We start from the raw sequence: 22,186 nt of genomic DNA, 5'->3' as shown, positions 1-22,186 counted from the left end.
ATGTTTTGGGGGATTATCTGTGTAGATTGGCCAACTGCGTGCGTTTATATAACAGAACTACATCACATTATGTTTCTGGATCAAATTAAAGTATTGTTTTCCAGTTTCTTTGAGTTTAAAACATTGGAACTAGAAAAAATTATTTGAATGAATATATACGGATTGTGAATTCATAGAATCAGAGACATTTAAAGAGCAGAAGGAGGTCCAACAATTTGGTCCATCAAATCTGGACCAGCTCTCTGAGCAAACTATACAAATCCACTGACCAGACCTTCAAACCTTTAACTTTCATGTACAATTCAATACATAATCCCTAATCAAAGACTTTACAGTGACAGCCAGTCACCTCTTTGTGCGTTTGTGTGATGTCCTCTTAGCTATAATAATACAGTATATTCTGTGAAGCGCTTTGAGACATCTAGAAGACATGATTGGGCGCTATATCAAATGCAAGGATTATTATTATTACCTGCCCATCATCTAAGGTGTGATATTGGACAGTAAAAAAAGCTGAATTTGAAGATTCAATTGAAAGTTTTTTTTTAACTCAATAAGTCATCATTTTGAAAATGCTCATTTTAGAAGTTTAAACTTTAAAGTTAATTTTTTTTCTCGCACGGTTTTCCTTAAAGTAGACTTGATTGTATTTAAACACACATGAGTGGTACCCAGTTTTGACATTGTGCACGCAGTGAGATTGCCAACCAGCTTTTTTGAAAGTGGTCATGATATTTAATCATTAAAATGCACTCCTTTTAAAGAGTTGAATACATCAGATTGACAAGTGCCACAAGGCATTGTGTGCTATGGTGCTTAATGGTTAATAATGCTGTGTGCTCATTTACTACTGATTTGTAAACTGGATCCTAAACAAGTCTTGGTGTGGGGCTGTAACCCAGACAGTTTAGCCCACAGAGGTTGAGGGGGAAGAATGAAATGCTGCAGCAAAACAGTGGTGTCAAATAATTCTATCAGACCCAAATGGTCAAAGCAATTTTACACATATATCTGTCCCCGTTGTGATTCTGGGAATATTTTTATGGAGAGGGGAATTATACAAGGGCTTTTACACAGATGACACATCATGGCAGTGGGGGAGGTGTCAGAGATGAATGGTATTAAGTCCATGTCAGCTGTTGCACATTGTAAATGCCCTTGACGAAAGGCAATGTGTCCACGTGTGGTAATCAACATTAGAGTAGGAACATATTACAGTTGATTACCTTGATGAAACAACTGAGAACTGGTTGCAAAAGACAGTTTTTGACAATGCAGCAATATTGATTTATTCATATTACATTTATTGCATTCACTGAAGAGCTTTTCTGACCGAACTTTACTTTTGTCACAAGAAAAGCACATTGTAGAGGACTTAACTCTGTTATTGGAAGGCTGGATTTCATTTGCACGAATACAGCTCTTGTTGTTGGGCTGGTATCACGACTAGAAATAGGTTCGGAGGTGATGTCTGTAACAAAACGAAAAGGAAATCTTTACAGAATTGCAGAAAATAGACCTAGATTATATTATCACATTGAACTTGAATTTCTTAACCATTTCAGAACCAGATCCTTTGTGAAAATTGAAACACTGCTTATTTATATATTATATTTAGGTATTTAAATATTTTTCACTTCCTCTTTCCCCTTCCTTCCCCCTGTTAACACTGTAAACTAAAATGTACTCTTCTTTTATAGATGAGCGGGACAGAGTGCAGAAAAAGACGTTCACAAAATGGGTCAACAAACATCTCATAAAGGTACAGTTGCTATAAGCATATTGAGAGTTGTTTATAGTGCTTTCACAATGTCTGCGCACTGTTTATTGATTATATGTGGATAAATCACACTGAAGGCTTTCCCGATGGCTCAGTTGATGAAGCCGATCCTTGCTCTGAAAGCGAGACAGGACTGTAAATAAGGTTTGATCCTTCGATTGTCATAACTTAGCTGATCTCAGCTGGACAGTGGTAATAGTGTTACAGTTTGTCCTGGACAAGGGAGGAGAGACATTTTCTATTCTAATTGGTATCCTGGAGGAAAGTGTGCGTGTGACCCCAAAGACAACTGTCGGTGAAATAGTCTGCCTTCGTTCACTAATCATCTCACACTGTCTGGCAAGGAAAGGATTAAGCACTACTGTGTGGCATTCACTGGTCATTCTCACATTAGGAAGAATGTGTGCTTGGATGAGATATCAGAAAGTCCCTGCCATCCATAGAAATGCGCTGCAATATGAATAGAGACTGTAGGGATTGGCAGAGGAAATAACAAAGCATAGCAAGACGAGACAAATTAAATGTCATACCTACATTTTTTTTAATAGACTTATTTTATTGCATGTGTGATAAAAGGATGTGTCCCGAAGTGTTTCATAGGAGTTATTGTAACGTGTAATGACTGTGTCTTGCCAGCCAATTTTGTGCACAGTCATGTCCCCTTTACGGTCATGAAGTGAATGACCATGTTATCAGCATTCCATTGGCGTGTTAGCATAGACTATGAGTTCAAGGTGCTGATGTAGGACTTGAAACCACAACTCTCTGACACATAGGTGACAGCCTGACACATGGTGATCTGGAAGACGACCATTTTGGCTTCCCACACACTAAAAGTTGACTACAAAATAAACAGCGATGGAAAGGGTACAGAGTTAGATTACTAGGATAATACCAGAGCTGGCAGGTTACATGAACTTAATAGAGATGTTCAACATTATAAAAGGGTTTGACAATGTTAGCATAAAAAATGTTTCCACCTCTCGGGGAGTTTGTAACCCGGGGACCCAAGTCTAAGGTAGCAACGAGGAGATCTAAAGGAGAATTTAGTAGGAACTACTCCACAAATGGGGAACTCGATGCTCAAAGCCATGGTTAAATCAGAAAGTGTAGACATGTTAAGAGGAAGCTTGATATACACATGAGAGGGATAGCAATACAAGGTTATTGAACTGAATAAGTATTGGGTGGAGACTCCTGTGGAGTACAAACATTTCCATTCACATTTTCAAGACGAGGTGGCTAGATATTTGTTAGGTCAGGGTATCAAAGGATATGGGGCAAAAGGCAGGTAATTGGAGTTGAGGTACAGATCAGCCGTGATCTTATAGAATGGCGGAACAGGCTCGAGGGGCTGAATGGCCTTCTCCTGTTTCTATGTTTCTAAACACTGGCATGCACAAGTTGGGCCAAATGGCCTATTTCCATGACATACGCTCTATATAAATTTTTGCTATTTCCTGCATAGCGCATTAGTGGCATACAGGAAGCAGAGGTGACTATTTGACTTGTGGTGATTTTTTTTTGTACCGGAGGTGGCAAACACACAGGAAGTGTATCGACTTGTGATGTAAGGGCGAGGTGCTGTTTTTTTTAACTCGGGACATAAGGGGTTATGTGCTTTTTTTACTCTGGAATGTTTGTATGCCTGCAAAGCGAAATAAGCTATTACAATCACTAATTAATAAACAGTCCTTGCACTTAATATTGCGCCTTATCACATTGTCTCAAAGTGCTTCACAGGATCCACTATAAAGTGATGTGACTGTATTTTGTTGGCAAATGGGGCAGACAATTTGTGCACTGAATCAAACCAAAGAGTCCTCAAACTTAAAGGATAGGTTATTCAGTTTTCAAATGGGACTTTTAACAAGGCAGTTACTTTTGCACCACAAATAACTACATTGACGCCCTATTCAGAGATAACTGGGATATTTTCAAATAAATTTATTTGGTGGTATGATAGATTGCCTACATGATAAGAAAAATTACGCATGTACAGTTTCTTAGCTGCAGGAAGGGGCTTTCAAGATAAACTATTCCTCTAACTTTATATTTAGTTCCACGCTGTTGCATTTAATAATAATAATAATAATAATCCTTGCATTTAATATAGCGCTTTTCACGTCGGGAGGACGTCCCAAAGCGCTTCACAGAACACACTGTAAAGTGAATTGACTGTATATTTGTGGGCAAACGCGGCAGCCAATTGCGCACAACAATGTCCCACAAACAGTCGTAGATTGAAAATGACCAATTTATTATTGTTTTTGGTTTTGGAGAGATTATTATTAGGCTCTGTGTGGAGTAAGGAAACTTGCCCAAGGTTTCGCCCTCTGCCTGGAATTGAACTCAGGTCTCTCGCTTGCAAAGCGAGTGCTCTAACCACTGAGCTACAGGACTCCGACAGGATTTCCTCTTGCCAGAGATCTCGGGTGCAGATTCTTTATGGCTACCGCAAATAAATCATTTAATCAGCAGCCAGCAGAAGCTGTGCTCGTGAAGAGTGGGACTAGTCCTAACAGCTTTCCTTCCTTCCCAAAGATGGAGTGCCTTTCTGTCATGGAGCCACTTTGCTTGTAGCACAATCAGAACTGGAATACAAATTCATGTCGGTCAGGAGGAATTTAAATCTTGATTCTCTTGACTTATTGAGTAACTTCAGCCCTTCCTTTTCCTTCCTCCTTAAATGTTGGCTCTTTATGATAATAATAATCCTTGATATAATACTTTATCACGTCGTCAAGACATCTCAAGGCGCTTTGCACATTTGTTTTATTCTACAGACATCTACTATAGCTCTTGTCGGTTACTAACCTGTTTCCCTTCAACTTTTCTACAGTCATTGAGGAATCCACATACTGTACCCCCGGGTACTTAGGGAGACAAGGCAGGAGATTTGCGAAACACTGACGGACTTTATGAGGATTTTATGAGTTTGATCCCCAGCCTCAGGGATAATTTCTTTAGGAGTGTAACGTAGCTATAATCAAATAGTGTCACAAGCGCTGTTGATGGAATTGGCTTGAACAGTTCTGATACAAATTTGAATGCAGTCTTCTGAAAACATATCGGTTAACAATACCATCATCCACATGGCCGCTTGCTCCTCCTCCCTTATTCTCAGTACGACTTTGTGTGCAGCCTAAAATGGCACTACCAGTTACTGGCAGCTTGGATCTGCTGTGGTTTTGTCCATTCAGTTTTGTGTTGCTTAATAGAAGTTCCATATGATGGGTTTCAATGAAGTTACACTATAGTTCAAAATAGTGTAGTCTGTGAAGCGCTTTGAGACGTCTCGAAGATATGATAGTTGCTGAGGGTTTTTTTTTCTCTTTGGTTTAGTTTTCATGGAGTTGACTGTCAGGACTGCTAGCCTTTCTAATCTGATTTTGATCAATTGAAATAAAAGTCAAGACCCCTTGCAGAGTTTAACTGTTAATTATTAACGGTAGCAGTTAATTGAGAGCAATATTCCGCAGTCAGACAAGAATTTAGGAGAAGGGAAGAGAAGAGTGTTGGAAAAGGCCTACTTCTTGAAAGAAGATACTGCATCTTGTGGAGATCTGCTCTGTGTGAGCCTTTGAGTCTCTGATCTGATTTGTCAATCCTTGTGTGAGAATGTAACTGAAAGCTCCTGACCTCCTGAGGTTTTCTATTGCGTTTCATAACAACTGGCTAGATAGAGGCTGGACTGTTGGATACGTTATATAATCGGGTATTTTCCACCCAATAATGTGGCAGCTGTCCTTTGAGGTTTTGCTTACAGTAAAAGAAAATTCAATAATTAATTCTTAGACCTTTCCAGGCAAGTATTTCGGATTAAAAATACTTTGAGCAAGCATTGCTCTCACTTAAGCTATCAGTTGTTTAGGAAAAAGCATGTAGCTTAAATTATGTTAACAAATAGCATTTGTTCACTCCACAGCTCTTCCCTACACAAGCTGCAAACTACAGCCTTTCCTTCCTTCACTATCACCCCAATCTTCACCCAGCCACTTTGATTCCCATCCCCCAGTGGAACAAGTTAACGGTCCTTGTTCTCACCTCTAAATCCCTCTATAGTTTCATCCCACCTTATCTCTGCAAGTTTCTCAAACAGTACTGACCCAGCCACTCCCTTTGCTCAACAGGCCTCATATCCCCTACCCTACCCTCTCCTTCGCTTGCTCGTTCCCCCACCTGTTCAAGGTCCATCTCCAGTCCTACCTCTCTGACCACGATTTTGGTCAGCATTCTTACTCCTCAACCCCCTCAGCTCCCATTTTTACCGCCTTTATCGAAGCTTAGCGCTTCTTTCTCACCTCCTGGTAGCATTAACTGTGAATAAAATATCTGCGAAAACGCAGCATCATGTGGAATCTGCAGTACAGTAACTGTGACCCGTTTGTGGGGTAATCACCTGCTTCTGTCTGTCACTGCGTCCTCGACCATCTCTTCTGCAACACCCATAAAATGCTGAAACATAAGTGCTGTAATTGTCACGGAGGAACAGATGGCGTTTGTCAGTGCTTCTGACCCAGCCCCTAACTTTGCTTATTGACACTAATATACAAATAACTCACAAGTCTATGAAAGCATTTGTTGCATCAATCATGGTTGTTTCTGCCCAATGACATTATTTACAGAATTCATTTATTTTACAGGAAATTATAACTGGGGAGGAGATTTGTAAATCAAAAGCAATGTGACGTTTAGGGTTCCTGTTCCTCTTCTCCGAAATGCCTCATCTTACAATGTGAAATGGCAGTTTTTAAACTTTTTTAAAAAAAAAGTATTGATTCCCAGAACAATTGGGAATATAGGGGTCAGTTCTTTCCTCTTTAGAATGTTTTCCCTGCAAGGAGGAGAATAAATTGATCAAGAACAATCTTCACTGACCCGTGAAGCCCAGATTATATTTGACAAATCTAATGTAAGTTTTTGAGGTAATTCTGATAGCAAAGATGAGGGAAGTCCCTAAATTCTATATTGTATATGTGGACTGTCAGAAGGTCTTTGAGAAGGTATCATTAAAGGCATCCATGTCGTCTCCACACCATACCTCTAAGCCATAGTCCCACTACTTGAAAGGTGCTGCATTAAGTGTGTGTTATATTTCACAAGGGTATATATTAATACCCAAGAGTCTTGGTATTAAAGAAAAAATAATAGTGGATAAAAAGTCGACTGAGGAACAGAATACCGAAAATGGATGTTTCTCAAACTGATGGAGGGTAAGGGGTGACCTGATAGAGGTATTTAAAATGATGAAAGGTTTTGATAGGGTAGACATAGGGAAGATCATAGAATAGAATCATAGAATCGTACAGCACAAAAAGAGGCCATTCGGCCCATCGAGTCTGTGCCAGCTGTTTCCACTTGTGGGGGAGACCAAAACCAGGGGCCATCAATATAAAATAGTCACCAGTAAATCAAACAGGGAAGTTAGAAGAAATTTCTTCACGCAGAGAGTAGTGGGAATGTGGAACATGCTACCACGAGGAGTTGTTGAAGCAAATAGCATAGATGTATTTAAGCGGAATCAAGATAGGTGCATGAGGGAGAAAGGAATAGAAGGTTATGCTTGAAGGCTTCGCTGAGGAAGGGCAGGAGGAGACTCATGTGGAGCATAAACACCGGCATAGACCAGTTGGGCTGACCAGCCTGTTTCTTTGCTGTATATTCTAATGTATAGGGCGTAGCAGGTGATTACTCTAGGTGTTTGCACTGGAATATTATGTTCGGTATTGGGTTCCTTGTTACAGAAAAGATGTTGTGTCATAAATATAATAATTGTATTCCTTTCATTTGGTTCTGCGCGATCTGTGTCGGGAGCACCTCGCTAAGGCTCAAGTTGGTATTTTATCATCCAAAGTGCCACATTTATACCAAGGCTCCAATGAATTATCCCTGTGTTTAAGGATAAGCTTTTGATGTTTTAAAGGTGTGTATTTTCTTGGAACACTTTTCACTGCAGCTGCAGGCGAAATTCCCTAAAATACAGAAGTTTGTGACTTGAGTGGAATTTCAGTAAACTGAGATCGGAAGCATGTTACAACAGCTGTTTCTGTGACATTCCTTAAGAAAGTTGCTCGGGGAGAGGGAAGAGAATGAGAAGGGGATAATCAGAGTGAAGAAATGATTTATTTGATCTGTGCGGTACTGTTCATGTACAGTCATTGCGTTGGACATTTTAATGGCTTCCGTTTCAGGTGTTAAATTTTTTAAAAAATGCCTCACACAGCCTGGAAATGAGTGTTTTTTCATGTGTTTCTTTCTGAAACCAGACTCCTTAAGTACATGGCTGTCAAATTATAAGTGCCCATTTATAGTCATTGATGACAGTGTTATCAACTTTCCTCCCCGTATTATCGTTCCTAACTTTTACTTTGCAATATAATGCGTTTAATTATTTTTAGGTTTTTTAATCTCTCTGCAATTCCTAATAATAATAATTCTTGCATTTGATACAGCGCCTTATCACGTCTTCGAGACGTCTCAAAGCGCTTCACAGAATGTACCGTAAAGTGTTGTGACTGTGTATTCTGTGGGCGAAACACGGCAGCGAATCGCGCACAGCAATTTGCATTCCAAGTCTTCAGTCAGAGATTACCATCTGCTCTATGACGGTTGCAGTGAAACAAAGTACAATGTTAAGCAGCTCATACAATGTTTCATCGTGATAAAGCCACTGAGATTAAACCATTAAAAATGTCTCAATCTTCAAAAATACTTAAATCAATGGTCAAAATGTGATGAAATGAGGAAAATGGGATTTTGTTTGTGGCAAAATATATTGCTGACTGTTGAGAATTTATAATTTACTTGAGATATAGTCTTGCGAGATGTATATCTGACCAGATCTATCATAAATCACGAGGTAACCTAGCTGAACATGTATAAAATGTAATTGTCAAAATATTTTGTTAGCATTGCAAATATTGTGAAAATCCACAGATTTGTTTTCGAGGACTATTTCACAGCAGAAATGGTTTGCTTCGCATACTTTTTACGCATTATTTTGTCTATTCCCTGGGAGCTCTCTGGAACTTCTCGCCTCAATCCCTCCATCTCGCCCCTTCTTTGCCCATCTTCAAGTCACACCTAAAGACTCTACTCTTCGACCGTGGCTTCAGTCTCCTCCCTCCCTTTTCCAGCTCGTCACTGTTGAGTGTTTTATCAACCATTCCTTGTGAAAAATCACCTTTCTGGATTCATCCCACCAGCCCTGGCAACCAATGTGGAACTGGAGAACACTGTGTTTCAATGAGATCGATCGATCTTCTTTGTGTTTGTAGCCCAGCTTTTCAATGACATTTGAAATAATCTTAAAATTGAAAGAAACTTTAATTATTCTTTGTTGGCAACAGATGAATGCCATCTTTGGAATGGAGTCTGTTCACAACAAGGCTGATTATTTAGTAAAATATTAATGCCAACTATACCTCAACGCTTATTCAGAACTTTGTTCTTTCAGAACGATACCCAGTACTTTGGGATCTTTTACTACTGGACAAACAATTTTGCTTTTAGGTTATAAAATATTTTAAAATTGAAAATAAAGTTTACAACTTTTTCACATTTTTGTATAATATGGAACTCTTGAGTTACAGCCCATGTAGTTAGATACATGCATTAAAGATCTTGTCCATCAGTCCTATGGATGAGAAGTTAAACTGAAGTCCTATATGTACCTGCTCAGGTGGACACTAAGGATCTTAAGGCACTCCTCAAAGAGAAGGATTTTTTCTTGCTTTCCTGGCCAGTCAACAACTCATTGATCATTCACTTCATGGGTATTTGTGAGGCATTGCTGTGCATGGGTGGTGGGCGGAGGAGTGGGGTATGAGCAGGTCAGAGAGATAAGGAGGTGCCACGGAATTAAAGGGTTTATATGTAAGAGTGAGGATCTTGATGTCTACACATTCAGAGGCAAGGAGCCTGTGGAGCGTGGCAAAGGTTGGTGTTGGGAATGCAGAATGTGGGTGAGGATATGGATGAGACCAGTATGGAGTGCAGTTGAAGAATCAAGGTGGGAGATGATAAAAGTGTTAAGGAGGTTTTCAGCAGCGTTGGGAGTGAGATAGAGTTAGAGGCAATCTTGGTCAGGGACCGAATGGGGAGTAAGGACAGTTGATATTCACATCGCACCAGATTTCTCAGCTAAATATGTAAGTTCCTACTCCACGTGTTTAAATCACTTACTGCTCTGGCTGTGCTGGAAGACAGACAGCATGCTATATAGTTCTGTTACTGAACTTGAGCCAGTTTCCAACTGACAGCTGCTTCTTTCCATCATGGTAGAAGCTGAGTCAAGCCTTAGAGCTCCCTTTCCCCATCCATTACAACCGGTCCGTACAACCCTCATTTCTTATAACGTTATATATTGTATTAAAACAAATACAGGTTTATAGGGTATTCATTTAATTAGTGTTTTCCTTAAATGGGACCAAGTAAAAACTAAGATTACGACTACCGCAAAGCTGTGCACAGATTCCATTAGCACATTTCAACATTTGAAAACATATTCTTGACACAGGTCCAGCAAATGTTTTCTGTTTTTCAGTCATTTTGTGTGTGACTTCTGTGATATGATCTTCCTGCCTGCTTTTAAACCAACTGTGGTATTCATAAAATAATTCCAATCCTCTACAGTGTGAAATGTTCCTTTGCATTTGTTTATAATGCACAACATTACATTAGCATTTTATTACATCTTAACATAGAAGAATTGTCAGAAGTAACCAAATGATGGACACAAGAAGCTGTTAATTGTTAATGCTGAAGAGCTCACTTCATTTTGAATCCAATGTTGAATCCAATCCATTCCATTTTGAATCTAAAATTGACTGCTACATTTTGCCCACAAAATTTACAGTATATTCTGTGCAGCGCTTTGAGATGTCTCAAAGACGTGATGAGACGCTGTATCAAACCCAAGGATTATTATTATAATGTTAGCATGAACTACTTATAGTCCAGCTGCAGCTTTGGTTAAATTCCTGGTAAACCTTCTTATCATTGTATCTGGAATTTGCCTCAGCCAAACATCAAAATTACATTCCCTAATGATTCATTGAAGTGTTCATTTCCTCAGGAGTGCTGCAATGTCATGTGCTAAAATCACAAGGCGTTGGAACACAAGTTAGCAAAGCTTTGTGTGGAACTGACATCGGCTTCCATTAGGATGACTCTTAAATATCAATATCTATTGGCTAGAAAAGATGAGATGATGTAACGGAGGTTGTACCACCTGGAATTAAGCTAAAGCCAATAATACAGTCTTATGATCCAAAAAAACTCAGCGCTGTTGTTACAACCTTTCGATTGAACTAAATTCTATGATAGTTATTCCATATTGTAATATCACACCTAAAATTATTTCTAAGCTCCTTTCCATGTTAAACTGAACAGCTGAAATGTTTCCTTTTCTGTGTGTTTTTTTTTAATATGAAAACACGATTGTGGGTTTCAGTCTGTGTTCGAGAAATGTTTTATTCAGACAAGTTCTGGATGAGAGCTAATTTTCTTCAGTTGAACGTCAACAAGACCGAGGCTCTCCCGATTGGTTACTTGTTTGACCCTCAACTATCCTTTCTATCTCACATCTGTGCCATGACCCACGGGCCTTCTGCCACTTTGCCTCTCAGCTCTGGAACTCCATCCCGCAGTCCCTCCGTCTCGCCCCCTCCCTTGCCTCCTTTAAGACCCATCTCAAGACCCTCCTCTTCAACCCTGCTTTCGATCTGCCTGCTTCACCCCTCCCCGATCCCGACCCCCAGCTCGGGTCAGAAACTCAGTGTGTTCATTGCCTTGGGACGTCCTCCCGATGTAATTTTGTTGTTTATTTCTACATCACCAGCACGTGTTAGTACAGCATTCAGATAACAGGATAGCCAGGAGCAAACGCATGTATTTCATATATACAGTGTATCTGATTGTATTCCAACCCCTCTGAAATATATGTGACTTTTTTTTAAATAGTGAGATGCACAGTTTGCTTTGCCCCTCAGTGTAAAAAAAAATTGGATCTCCTCCAGAGGATTGCATACTGTAACAGTACTACATTCATGTAAAGTTAAATTTCATTTTTGTGACCGCGGGTTCAAAAGCAATATTTATAACTCATTCAATGCAGCTGTTAGATTACTATCTGCATATGTCAGTGTCTGTATCTGAAAAAAGCTGTGACTTCAGTGATTGAATGGGTGTGGTTGGTCACTAGTGTGCTAGTTTTCATAGTTCCACTAAATCCCAATGTTTGCAATATTACAAATCATTTTCAAACGGTCATTTTACTGACACGTATTGAATGTGGGGATTTGTCTTGATCCGCTCTAGCATCTTTTTGTTGATTCTTTGTACCTATTCACCCTGTCTCCAGCATCGTTCTCCACCTAAAGACAAGCGATCGAGATCTTTGCTCCTTTAAACACAAGATCACAAGGCTGATTTGAATCAAGAAGTCCTTTTGGTCCATCCAATCTCATCCTTTCAGAACAATCAACCTATCACCCCCCATCGCAGCATCAAGAAGTTTGATCAATTAATCCAAACCGCAGGCCTCCACAACTTTTTCTCTCAGCCTGTTCCAGTTGTTGATTACCCTCCATGAAAAGAAAAGTTGCCTGGAATCTGCCCTAAATTTCCCTTCACTCTAAACCTAATTAAAACGTTCAGCACTAAAGTGAGGAGGAACAGAACAAGAAGCAGGATTGCCTCTCGTGATTGCAGGGGCCCCAGGCTGTGCAGTTGTCCTTCAGTGATCCTGGGCGAGCAATGGCACGACAATGCAATTGTGCTTGTTCACGCTGGAAACAAGAAGATTCGGCGGAGACATAATTGCTGTCTTTAAGATTCTAATGGGGCAAAACAATATAGATCATGACAGGCCGTTTCAACTTGTTCAGAATAGTGAAACCAGAGGACACGGCCTGGGATTGAAAGGGGGGAAACTTAGAACAAATCTACGCAAGCACTATTTCAGTGAGCGAACAGTGAACCCGTGGAACAGGCTCCCTGTGGAGACTGTTGAAACAAGAAATGTTGATCCTATCAAACACAGATTAGATAGTTTTCTTTTAGGAAATAACATGATGGAATACAGTACAACGGTAGCTCGGGACATATGTGCATGCGACTGCCAGGAAGTGGAAGGCAAATTAGATGGACCTTGGTGTTTTTTGGTTTGGCATTTCTTATGTTCTTATGGGAGGCCAGGCAATGGGAGAATTCAATCCAGACCTCAACCAGCACACTTGCAGGTTTCATTTGGAATCATTGCATAGTAATCAGGAGCCTTGGCTAATTTGTGCCCTGTCTAGTCCAGGCTCTATGTGAATGTTGTCTCCAGGCGAGGGTGGAGAAAATTGTTTGGTTCCTTCTGATCCTTATCCAGCAAAGCTAACTGCAGTTGCTTTCATGTAAATACAGCTGGGGATAGGATTAGGCCTGGCCAAATGTATCTTATGGTTACCGAATCCTTCCAATGCTCATAGACACAGAATTGCACAGTTTTCATGGTAATCAAAGGCAACATGACTTTAATGTGATTTCTTTTTGGCAGATGCGGAAACATATAAATGATCTTTATGAAGATCTCCGAGATGGACATAACCTGATTTCGCTCTTAGAAGTCCTATCTGGGGTAACTCTGGTAAGTTTTGTTTCGTGTTAATGATCCTGTGGTACACCATACAGAACACTTATCATGTCAAATCCATAAATCTGGCAAAACTGTTGCCATTCACTGCAATGCTATAAGTTCAACTGTTTAAAGCTTATTCCATGGATGGAATGGGTTTCAACTGTGAACCTTCATTTTAAGTTGGTTCAGGGTTTTTACCTATTTCATTCAATCGTTATTTCACACATCACTCCAACTTTGAAAATCGCAGCAGCCAACTGTGCACAGCCGTATCCCCCAAACAGTCGTGGATTGAATGACCAATTTATTATTATTATTTTTTTTGGAGGACCTTACCATCCATGCTGACCAGGGTATGAATGTCAGACGCTAATCAAGTGCCAGTCTTCCCGTTACAGGCATGACACACTCGCTCTACCGGGAAATCACTAGTAACAGTTACTGTGGGAGTAGAGATTGTGATGGTTCCACGTTGTATTTAAAACTAAATTAATTTGCAACACACTGACATCAAATGGTAGAAAATCAGTACTGCACATTTTGGGTTCAGGTACACACAAGATAATTATAAGGTTTGAAATGTCTGTATAGTTGATTTGAATATATATATGTGTGTGTATATATATATATGTGTGTGTGTATAATATATATTTAAATATATTATTTGGTTGCTTGTTTCTTTGCCTCTGTGAAGACAGAGCATTGCTGGTAGAATTGTATGCCTAGTGACGTGTACTATTAGCTGTTCATTTCGGTGCGTTTGCAATTTTATTTTGCTCTTCCTCGTTTGGCCTTGCTTTCGCCCTCCCATTCCTTGCCTTTATCTCCTACACCGAACAGCAAAAGGAACAGTCTGTGCCGAAGAACTTGCGTTTGGTGAGGCTGCCATCTTGTGTCTCTGAGCACAGCCCAGAGGAGGGGGATGAGGAGGGGGTAGGTGGCTCCCCCCAAAACAGCAACGCAACAAGAATGGACCTCACTGTCAGATAATCCACATGTTAAATAAGGGCAGTCTCGGTATCTGGCCAATCTAGAAATTCATCCATCTCGCTCTGTCCTGGAAGTGACTTGAGTCTTGTCGGATTTAAGCTTTACTTCTTTCGTTTTCAATAATTTTCCCCGGCCTTCTCGTCATCAGACGTTGCTCCTTAATTCTACAAAATAGCAGTAAAATGTTAGGGCTCCTAGCAGATAGTTTGTGCTAATGTTCCACGAGAAAAAGACGCTTCAAGTATAGGCAGAAGCAAAAACCTGAAATTGCGTAACTATACAGATATGTGATACCCAGTGGATTATCTGTGCACTGATGTCATATTTTGGATGTGACTTTAAAGTGAACAAACTAAACATAACCAACTAATTCTGATCGTTCCTTCTTTTTGTTCCTTCACAAAGTGAACCATTTTGTGTTCATTTATTCAGTTTTTCTTCTTTCCACATTTCATTTAAACACTGCCAGGTTCAAACAACTAGACCATGAGCTGTATTCATTTTGGCACCTTATCTGGAGACACTTTCATATGAATGAGGGCACAAACAGTCTGTGCCTTTAACACAATGGTCAAGGAGAAAAATAAAACCAAGGATTCAAAAGCCAAATAAGGATTCACAGACACTGCAGATTACATCCTAAAAAGAACCACAACATTGAATAGAAGTTTTATTTAGAATTTAAAAAAATCCAAATGTAACTTTCTGTCTATTTACTGTAAAACAAACACATTTCGTCAACATGATGGCACTTGGTATATTTAAAAGTGTCTGTTACTGTAACTGTAAAAGGAACAATAACAACAGGAAACCTTCTCTGTGTGTTTGCCTGCTGCGTGGGTTTGTGAAGATGTGTTTTGTTTGTTGCCCTAATGCATTAACCCAATTATTTTCTAATGTTTGCCGTGAGAGTGGACTGGGACTTGGACTAACTACCCACAAGTTGGGAATCACTCACCTCGTTGTTAACTAAAAGGGTCAAAAGCATGAGTTTAGAAATATTTTACAATGTGTGACTTGAATGTTTTTCTGTTCATTTTCCCCCCTCCCAGCAATATGGAATTCAATAACAAATCTGTTTTGAAATGTTACTGTGCATATTATTTTGTATTTCTTCAGACATGCTCCAATCATAGAAGAGTGGACAACTTGCAAATGTATTGTATCCTAGCAGCAAAATTAATTTGTGATAATAAGATAGGAATAGTAGTAACTAAAGTAATGCTGCAATATGCATTGTTTAGCTTGTTTTACAATTTCCGTCTCTCCCTTTTGCAGTACATTTTCCCCCTAACATTTAGCCAGTCTAACACCATGCAGATTATTTTATTTTTATACATATATACATATAATATACAAAATTACATGCACAACAACAAATTCGTACAAGCGCCTTTCACGTCGGGAGGATGTCCCGAGGCGCTGAACGTAGAACATTAAAGCATGGAAACAGCTGGGCCACAGATTTCCTTTGATCATTATTGGTGTTGCCTTGTGATCCATTTTTGCAGGATTTCTGGTTTTTAATCCTGATGCGTTTGTCGGAGAACTGTTCTGGCTTTGAGGTGCTCCATCTGGTGGCCCAGCAATAACCACGAGACAACATAACTCATTGTCACAATGGTGCTGTTACCACATGATTTTCTTTTGCTAAGGTTATCGAAGATTTATTTTCGACGCTTACTAATTGAGACTTTAGGCCTATTATTTTCCGTACTGTTGCCGATTATCATATTTTTTGTTATTACGAAATTATAATTAATCTTGAACTGTTAGATCATTTTAACATCTCGTTTGTACCCGAGATGACAAATGATGGCGCCTAATCTGGCCCCAGACCAGCTGATTATAAAACTTTGAGGCCACAAACACTTTTTTCATAATTAAATGAATAGTTGACTGATCGTAACTGTTAACTTGGAAGATTACGATCCACCCAACAATTCGCGTTTAAATAGCACCTTTCACGTAGGGTGACTCCTCGAAGGGCTTTACAACAATGGCACTGGGCACCCAGTAGGGAGGATAGGGGAGGAGGGAGTTGGTTGTAGGGATGGTCAGAGAGGTGACTTTTCAGGAGACTTTTAAACAGAGGAGGGAAAACTGAAAGGTGTAGGGAAGGAGTTTGATAGTAGGGAGAAGAGTGGCTGAAGGCAAGAGATTAAGGCTGGAGATTTCAGCTTGTGTGCCCCACTCCCTGGAACTGCGTCCTGGTGTCCCTCTGAGCTTGTTCCCTTCTTCACCGTGTTCAAGGTCCATCTCAAGACCCACTTCTCTGATTAATGGTGAGGCAGATATAGGACGAGGCACATGAAGCATGCTCGTCCTTACTGAGCGAACTGGGCAGCGGTTCAGTAGGTTTGAGGAAGTCACGGAGGTAGAGTGGGGTGAGACTGTGGAATTAGAGTGAGATGCAATAGTGTCTTTTTACTGTTCAGCAGACTTGCATCAACCTGCACTTGGGGGAAAATAATCTGATTTCTGAGACTTTGGGTCAAAATCAATGTTGCTTCTAGTTTTCTATGCACGTGCAAAGCAGAAAGTGACATTATTGTTGACCTGGTAATCCAGCATGGGATGTTAACATTGGCTGAAGACCTTTCATTCCTTGCCAACTTCACTTCCTGCTTTGTTCACTCTCACCAAAGCAATAAGTAGCATCGGAGGTGACTTAATGATGTTGACCATTTTAGCTTGAAAACCTGGCAGGCAGGCGCTAGCGGGAAGCAAGTGAGTCTGAACTGTCTTTATAGGTGAATTAATGTTCCTTTGTTGTTTCTTGATATTTGTAATAATGTTAATATTTTGTTCCTGAAACATGACGAGGACAGTATTCTGAGAATCCAGCAAAGAGGATCTTCATCTGGAGCCATTGGATCAACAGTAAATCTTTAGGTCGGATCAAAGCTTAAGATGGCACTGATTTGTTTTCTTGTACTTTTCTAGCCTCGTGAGAAAGGCAGAATGCGGTTCCACAGATTACAGAATGTACAGATTGCACTTGACTTCTTAAAACAGCGGCAGGTAGGGGGAATATTAACAAGTAAACGTTCTGTTTCGCGAAGTAAAGTTTCGCATTAAAACACGTGACTTTAAAGCTACACAGACTTTCTCTGGGTGTCTGACGTGTGCGGACACTCACCACAATGCTTAAAAGTTTTCAAAGGTTATAGTGAAAGCATTGATCTAGAATTCTGTGTTTCTGTGAAATGTTAGCGCTCTGAGATGCCGTCTGGCATGAAGGGCGCTATATATGAATGCTGTTATGCTAAATTAATGCTTTATATTATAATATGTAACGTAGAAGCCAGTATAACACAAAGTATAGTTCATTAAAGGTGAATGCGTATGACCCACTAGAGATGGTATTGATAAACTGATGATGTCTGATTTCTTTCCAGGTGAAGCTAGTAAATATTAGAAATGATGACATAACTGATGGGAACCCAAAGCTGACACTTGGTTTGATTTGGACCATAATCCTACATTTCCAGGTAATGATGCAGCATCTTGTTGGCAGTGGGGAGGGGGCAAAAAAGGTTGTTCTTAATGCCGACGTGAAAACTGTGATCTGGATTTCCACAGTCAATTCACTTTACAGTATATTCTGTGAAGTGCTTTGGGACATCTTGAAGATGTAATGAGGCGCTGTATCAAATGTAATTATTATTACTACTCTTGTGTGTTTAAAAACAACTTTCAGGAAAATGCTTTGATTGTTCCCAAATGCTTCCATAAGACTGCAGCTTTGAAGGCAAGTTCCGTGGAATCAATTGGATCACAACCAAATCTGTCTTTGATGCAGGTCAACTCTGCAGCTCTGCTTCACCATGTAGACTACAGCAAAACCTCCCTAGAATGTGAATGTGGGCATTTTGATACGATCATTGGCATTTTAAAATGTGAAATCTTTGGGAAATGGGAAATAATTCACATTTATACTTTTCCGGATGATGTTTTATGGCTTTACGTTTCTCCCTTGGCCTCTCTTCCTCCAGCCCAGTTTAAGATATTTATTAAAAAAAAAGTTTTATTTTTTTAAACAAAAGGTCATAATAATAATTTTATATAGCGCCTTTCACATTGAGGGGAATGTCGAAGGTCTTCAGAGGGTATACGGTGTAGTGGTGTGTCCATGTACCTTGTGAGGAAGTGTTTCTGGAGGCTATTTTGCGCACTGCAATGCCAGTCATAACCAATTTTGTTTTGGGGGATTGTTAGGCAAGAGAAGTGAAAGGGAAGATTGAGAAGATCTTTTTACCCCAATTGTTCATCGGAATGATTTACCAGGGGAGGCTGTCAGAACAGTCATTTAAGTCATTAAAATTATGAGGAAAGAGCAAGGGATTGGAGCCAGTGTGAATGGCTTCTTTGAAGAGCGTGAAATAGGATCGAATGGCCTTACACTGTGCGGTACAGTCTACTGACTTGTATGTTTCTGTGATGACCAGGGTTGCTTGTGAGAGGCTTGTTAAAGATGACCAGCTCTTCTAATGTTGGTGTCAGACAATTATTCGACCTTTGAAGTGCATCACGTACAAACTCTATTGTTCTCAACAAGAATGTTTTCCAGCAAGGTCCCTGGGTAACATCAGGATCATTGCTTTTCTTCTCTTCCCCCACCACCCTCATCCCACACACAAACACACACACCCAACCCACACGCTCGAGAGCTAAGGCCAATGGTAGCACTCCAAATGCATCCAGGCTGAGATTAATTAACTCACCACGGACCGGACCGGAAATCCAATCTCTAACTGGGTAGTTTAGTACTACAGTACTTGTAGCCACTGGACAGGAGAAAGGTGGAGAAAGAACTGTGCACTATACAGCTATATGTTGCCCACGCCAGTCATTTTTAGATGCAGCAGTTAGAGGGAGCTACTGGTATGCATTCTCACTGCAGTTTCACCCCCTTTGGTTAAATATAGTACAAGTAAAGCCATAGTTAGACCCCTGTATCTTATTTCACTGCAAATGATTCAGATCTGACTTGACCAAGTAAGGACCACACAATGTCAGGCTGCATTTTTCCCAAAATGTAAATGGAAGATTTTTTTTTGGTGGGGGGGGAGAATTTAGAACAGCTAATGTAAAAATAGGCCTTTAAGTGATCTCGGATAATCGTGTTAATCAATAAATGTATGTCAAATGTCTATTGAGCAAGTCTCAGGATAGCGTGACAATCAGTGACTTTCAAAACTGAAGATATCTAGCTTACTCTCAGGCCTCGCTAGTTAATTTTATTGTTTGTCACACCTTTTACGTGTTTGTTGTGGGCGGGGGGGGGATGGTTTGAGGTCAATTTCTCAGGCATTTCACTGGTGCTTTGTGATCAGTCAATGATCATATTGTTTGTGGTAAGTCAGGGTGGGACTGGTTATGTCACTTTTTGCGTAGCTAAGTGCATGTTCCACAGCCACCTCGAGTACACCAGAATACATATCTCTTTAGTTGTCAGAAATGTAAAGAAAAATTGAAAACCTGCAGTAGAAACAGTCTTCTGTTTTCAAAACTATCAAGAAAATCTGTACGCAACAACGACAACAAATTACATTTGTATAGCGCCTTTCACGTTGGGAGGACATCCCAAGGCGTACTTCAAGTCAAACCAGCATATTCTTCAGTTATCATCACTATTAATTATTTTAACACATGAGCAAAAAAAAGGCTTGTTAAAATAGCCAAAATGTCTTTTAGATGGTCCTAATTATACAGAACCCCCCCCCCCACCCCCAGCAGTTTATGATGTAGAATCAGTAATAGCTTTCTGTAAAATTTCCTATATTACAAATTTGAATAGAATTGCAAAATTGTAATCTCCTTAAATTTAAACACCTAAAATTTTAAAATGTGCAGGTCAACATTTTTTTGTGGAAATACTTAAAAGAATAATTTGATCTCTCAATCCACGACACTGCTGTGCGCAATTGGCTGCTGCGTTTTACCCACAAAATATACAGTCATTTCACTTTTCAGTGTATTCTGTGAAGCGCTTTGAGACATCTCAACGATGTGATGAGGAGCTATATCAAATGCAAGGATTATTATGGTATTATAATCTCTAAATAATCTTAAATGCGTCTGTAACCCAATTTTCATTAACATAAAATGTCTGTCAATTCTCCAGGGGTTAATGGAAAGCTGCAAAGCTACTGCACTGAAATATTTGGCAGGAGCTTGCTTGCATCGGGTTTAATTTTGGCTAATGTAAATGCACCAGTGAAGAAATTAGTGATCGAGAATTTGGAATTCTGCTCATGACCACACAGTTGAGTAAATATTTACGGCTGTGGCACTGTGAGGTTGATGTAGTTTCATTTGTTCTGTACCGTGTCAAGGACCTGCTTTTGATGTGACACAGCTGTCTGCTTTTGCCATTGGGAATGCAAGTATCATCGAGTTAGCATATGAATAAGGTGCAAATGTGGTACACAGGCCGAACCCATGACATGGGTATAGTTAATTGGTTTAATCCATTTTCTTAAAGGAATTGTCGATGGGGTAATTTTAAATGGAATTTCCTCTTTACACCGCTGACAACCAATTCAGTTATCACATTTCACCCAGAAAATACAGTCACTGCACTTTACAGTGTATCCTGCGAAGCTCTTTGAGAGGTCTCGAAGACGCGATAAGGCATTGTATCAAATGCAAAGACTATTATTATTATTATCAGGTTTATTTTTGCGTGGTTCAAGGCAGAACGAATATTTGGTGCTCAAACGCAACGCTCTGAATCAATTCAACAGTGTTTGCGACTGACGAGGGGTGTGATCAGTTTTGTGCACTTCCTTTTAATTAAATCTGACATTCTCCTGTTGTTGTGTGGGTGTGTTTGCAATTCACACCGAGGATGGGTAAAGAGAGCGAGCCGAATGATCTAATAACGGGTGAAAATGACAGCCAATGGAGAACCAGCTTATTTTAGGTCAAGTGGTTTGAACTCCTGTGAAATCTCATGGATTTCTCTACTGTACTAAGGCGGTACTTTAAGATGGCTGACTGAATGATAGGCTGAGAGTGACTTGCAGCTTGTTAGAATTTTAAATTGCCTCTTGGATTCTCCTGGGCAGGGATGGAACTTTTTCTGATCAGCTGGGCTGTGCTGCAGCCGGCTGTGCGTGAGAGAGGATGATTTCAGTGCAGCGTTGACTGCCTGTATTTTTTTTTTAATGCTGACACAATGGGAAATTCTCTAGGATGCGTTCGCGAGCAACAAGAGCCTGTAGCTGCAGCAGCAGCAGGTCAGAGGAAAGCTCCACGTAAAAGAATCCGTTTTAAACGCAAGAGGAGAAACAAGAAAGGTTCCCCGGCTTCGAGAGATTATTCAGGGAAAGCCGTTAACGCCGAGAGAGATCCACTGGGAAGATCGCTTCAGCCGGAGACGTTGCAGAAAGCAGGAGGCAGCTGGGATAATAATCAGAATGGGGAATATCTTGCCCGTATTACGGAGCTTTCAGATGCTTTACAAGAACCCGGGCTTGTCAGTAATCCTGCAAGTGCTGTTACGACTGCGGACAGACCAGAGGAATCAATAAATGAAAATGTTGAACCCAAGGGAGAAAACCAACAGGGAACTCGAGCTGAAATTAAAGCGGCAAATGCATTCAAACCTGTGGAGATGTTACTTGGAAAAGAAACACGGTTACCTGATCAAATTTCATTAGGTAAGGAGCTCGGCGATTTTGACCCAGGAATACAAGGTTTAGAAGCTGAAATCAAAGGAGATTTGAAATCTATCTTCTTGTCGGTGTCTGGAGTAGAGAGCCGAAGCCAGCGTGCCA

General features: G+C 40.1%; 1 protein-coding gene across 1 annotated transcript in view; it reads left to right on the top strand.

The window, feature by feature from the left end:
- Positions 1-22,186, top strand: part of LOC103188700 (microtubule actin crosslinking factor 1) — a 163,951-nt gene that overhangs the window by 35,405 nt on the left and 106,360 nt on the right. Inside the window, 4 exon segments of the mRNA XM_042338917.1 lie at positions 1,701-1,762; positions 13,329-13,418; positions 17,346-17,423; positions 17,801-17,893. Of these exon segments, the coding sequence (XP_042194851.1) occupies positions 1,701-1,762; positions 13,329-13,418; positions 17,346-17,423; positions 17,801-17,893 (323 nt within the window).

This window comes from Callorhinchus milii, unplaced genomic scaffold (genome assembly GCF_018977255.1).
Source record: "Callorhinchus milii isolate IMCB2004 unplaced genomic scaffold, IMCB_Cmil_1.0 Scaffold10, whole genome shotgun sequence".
Taxonomy (NCBI): Eukaryota; Metazoa; Chordata; class Chondrichthyes; order Chimaeriformes; family Callorhinchidae; genus Callorhinchus; species Callorhinchus milii.
This window is presented reverse-complemented; position numbering and strand designations above follow the sequence as displayed.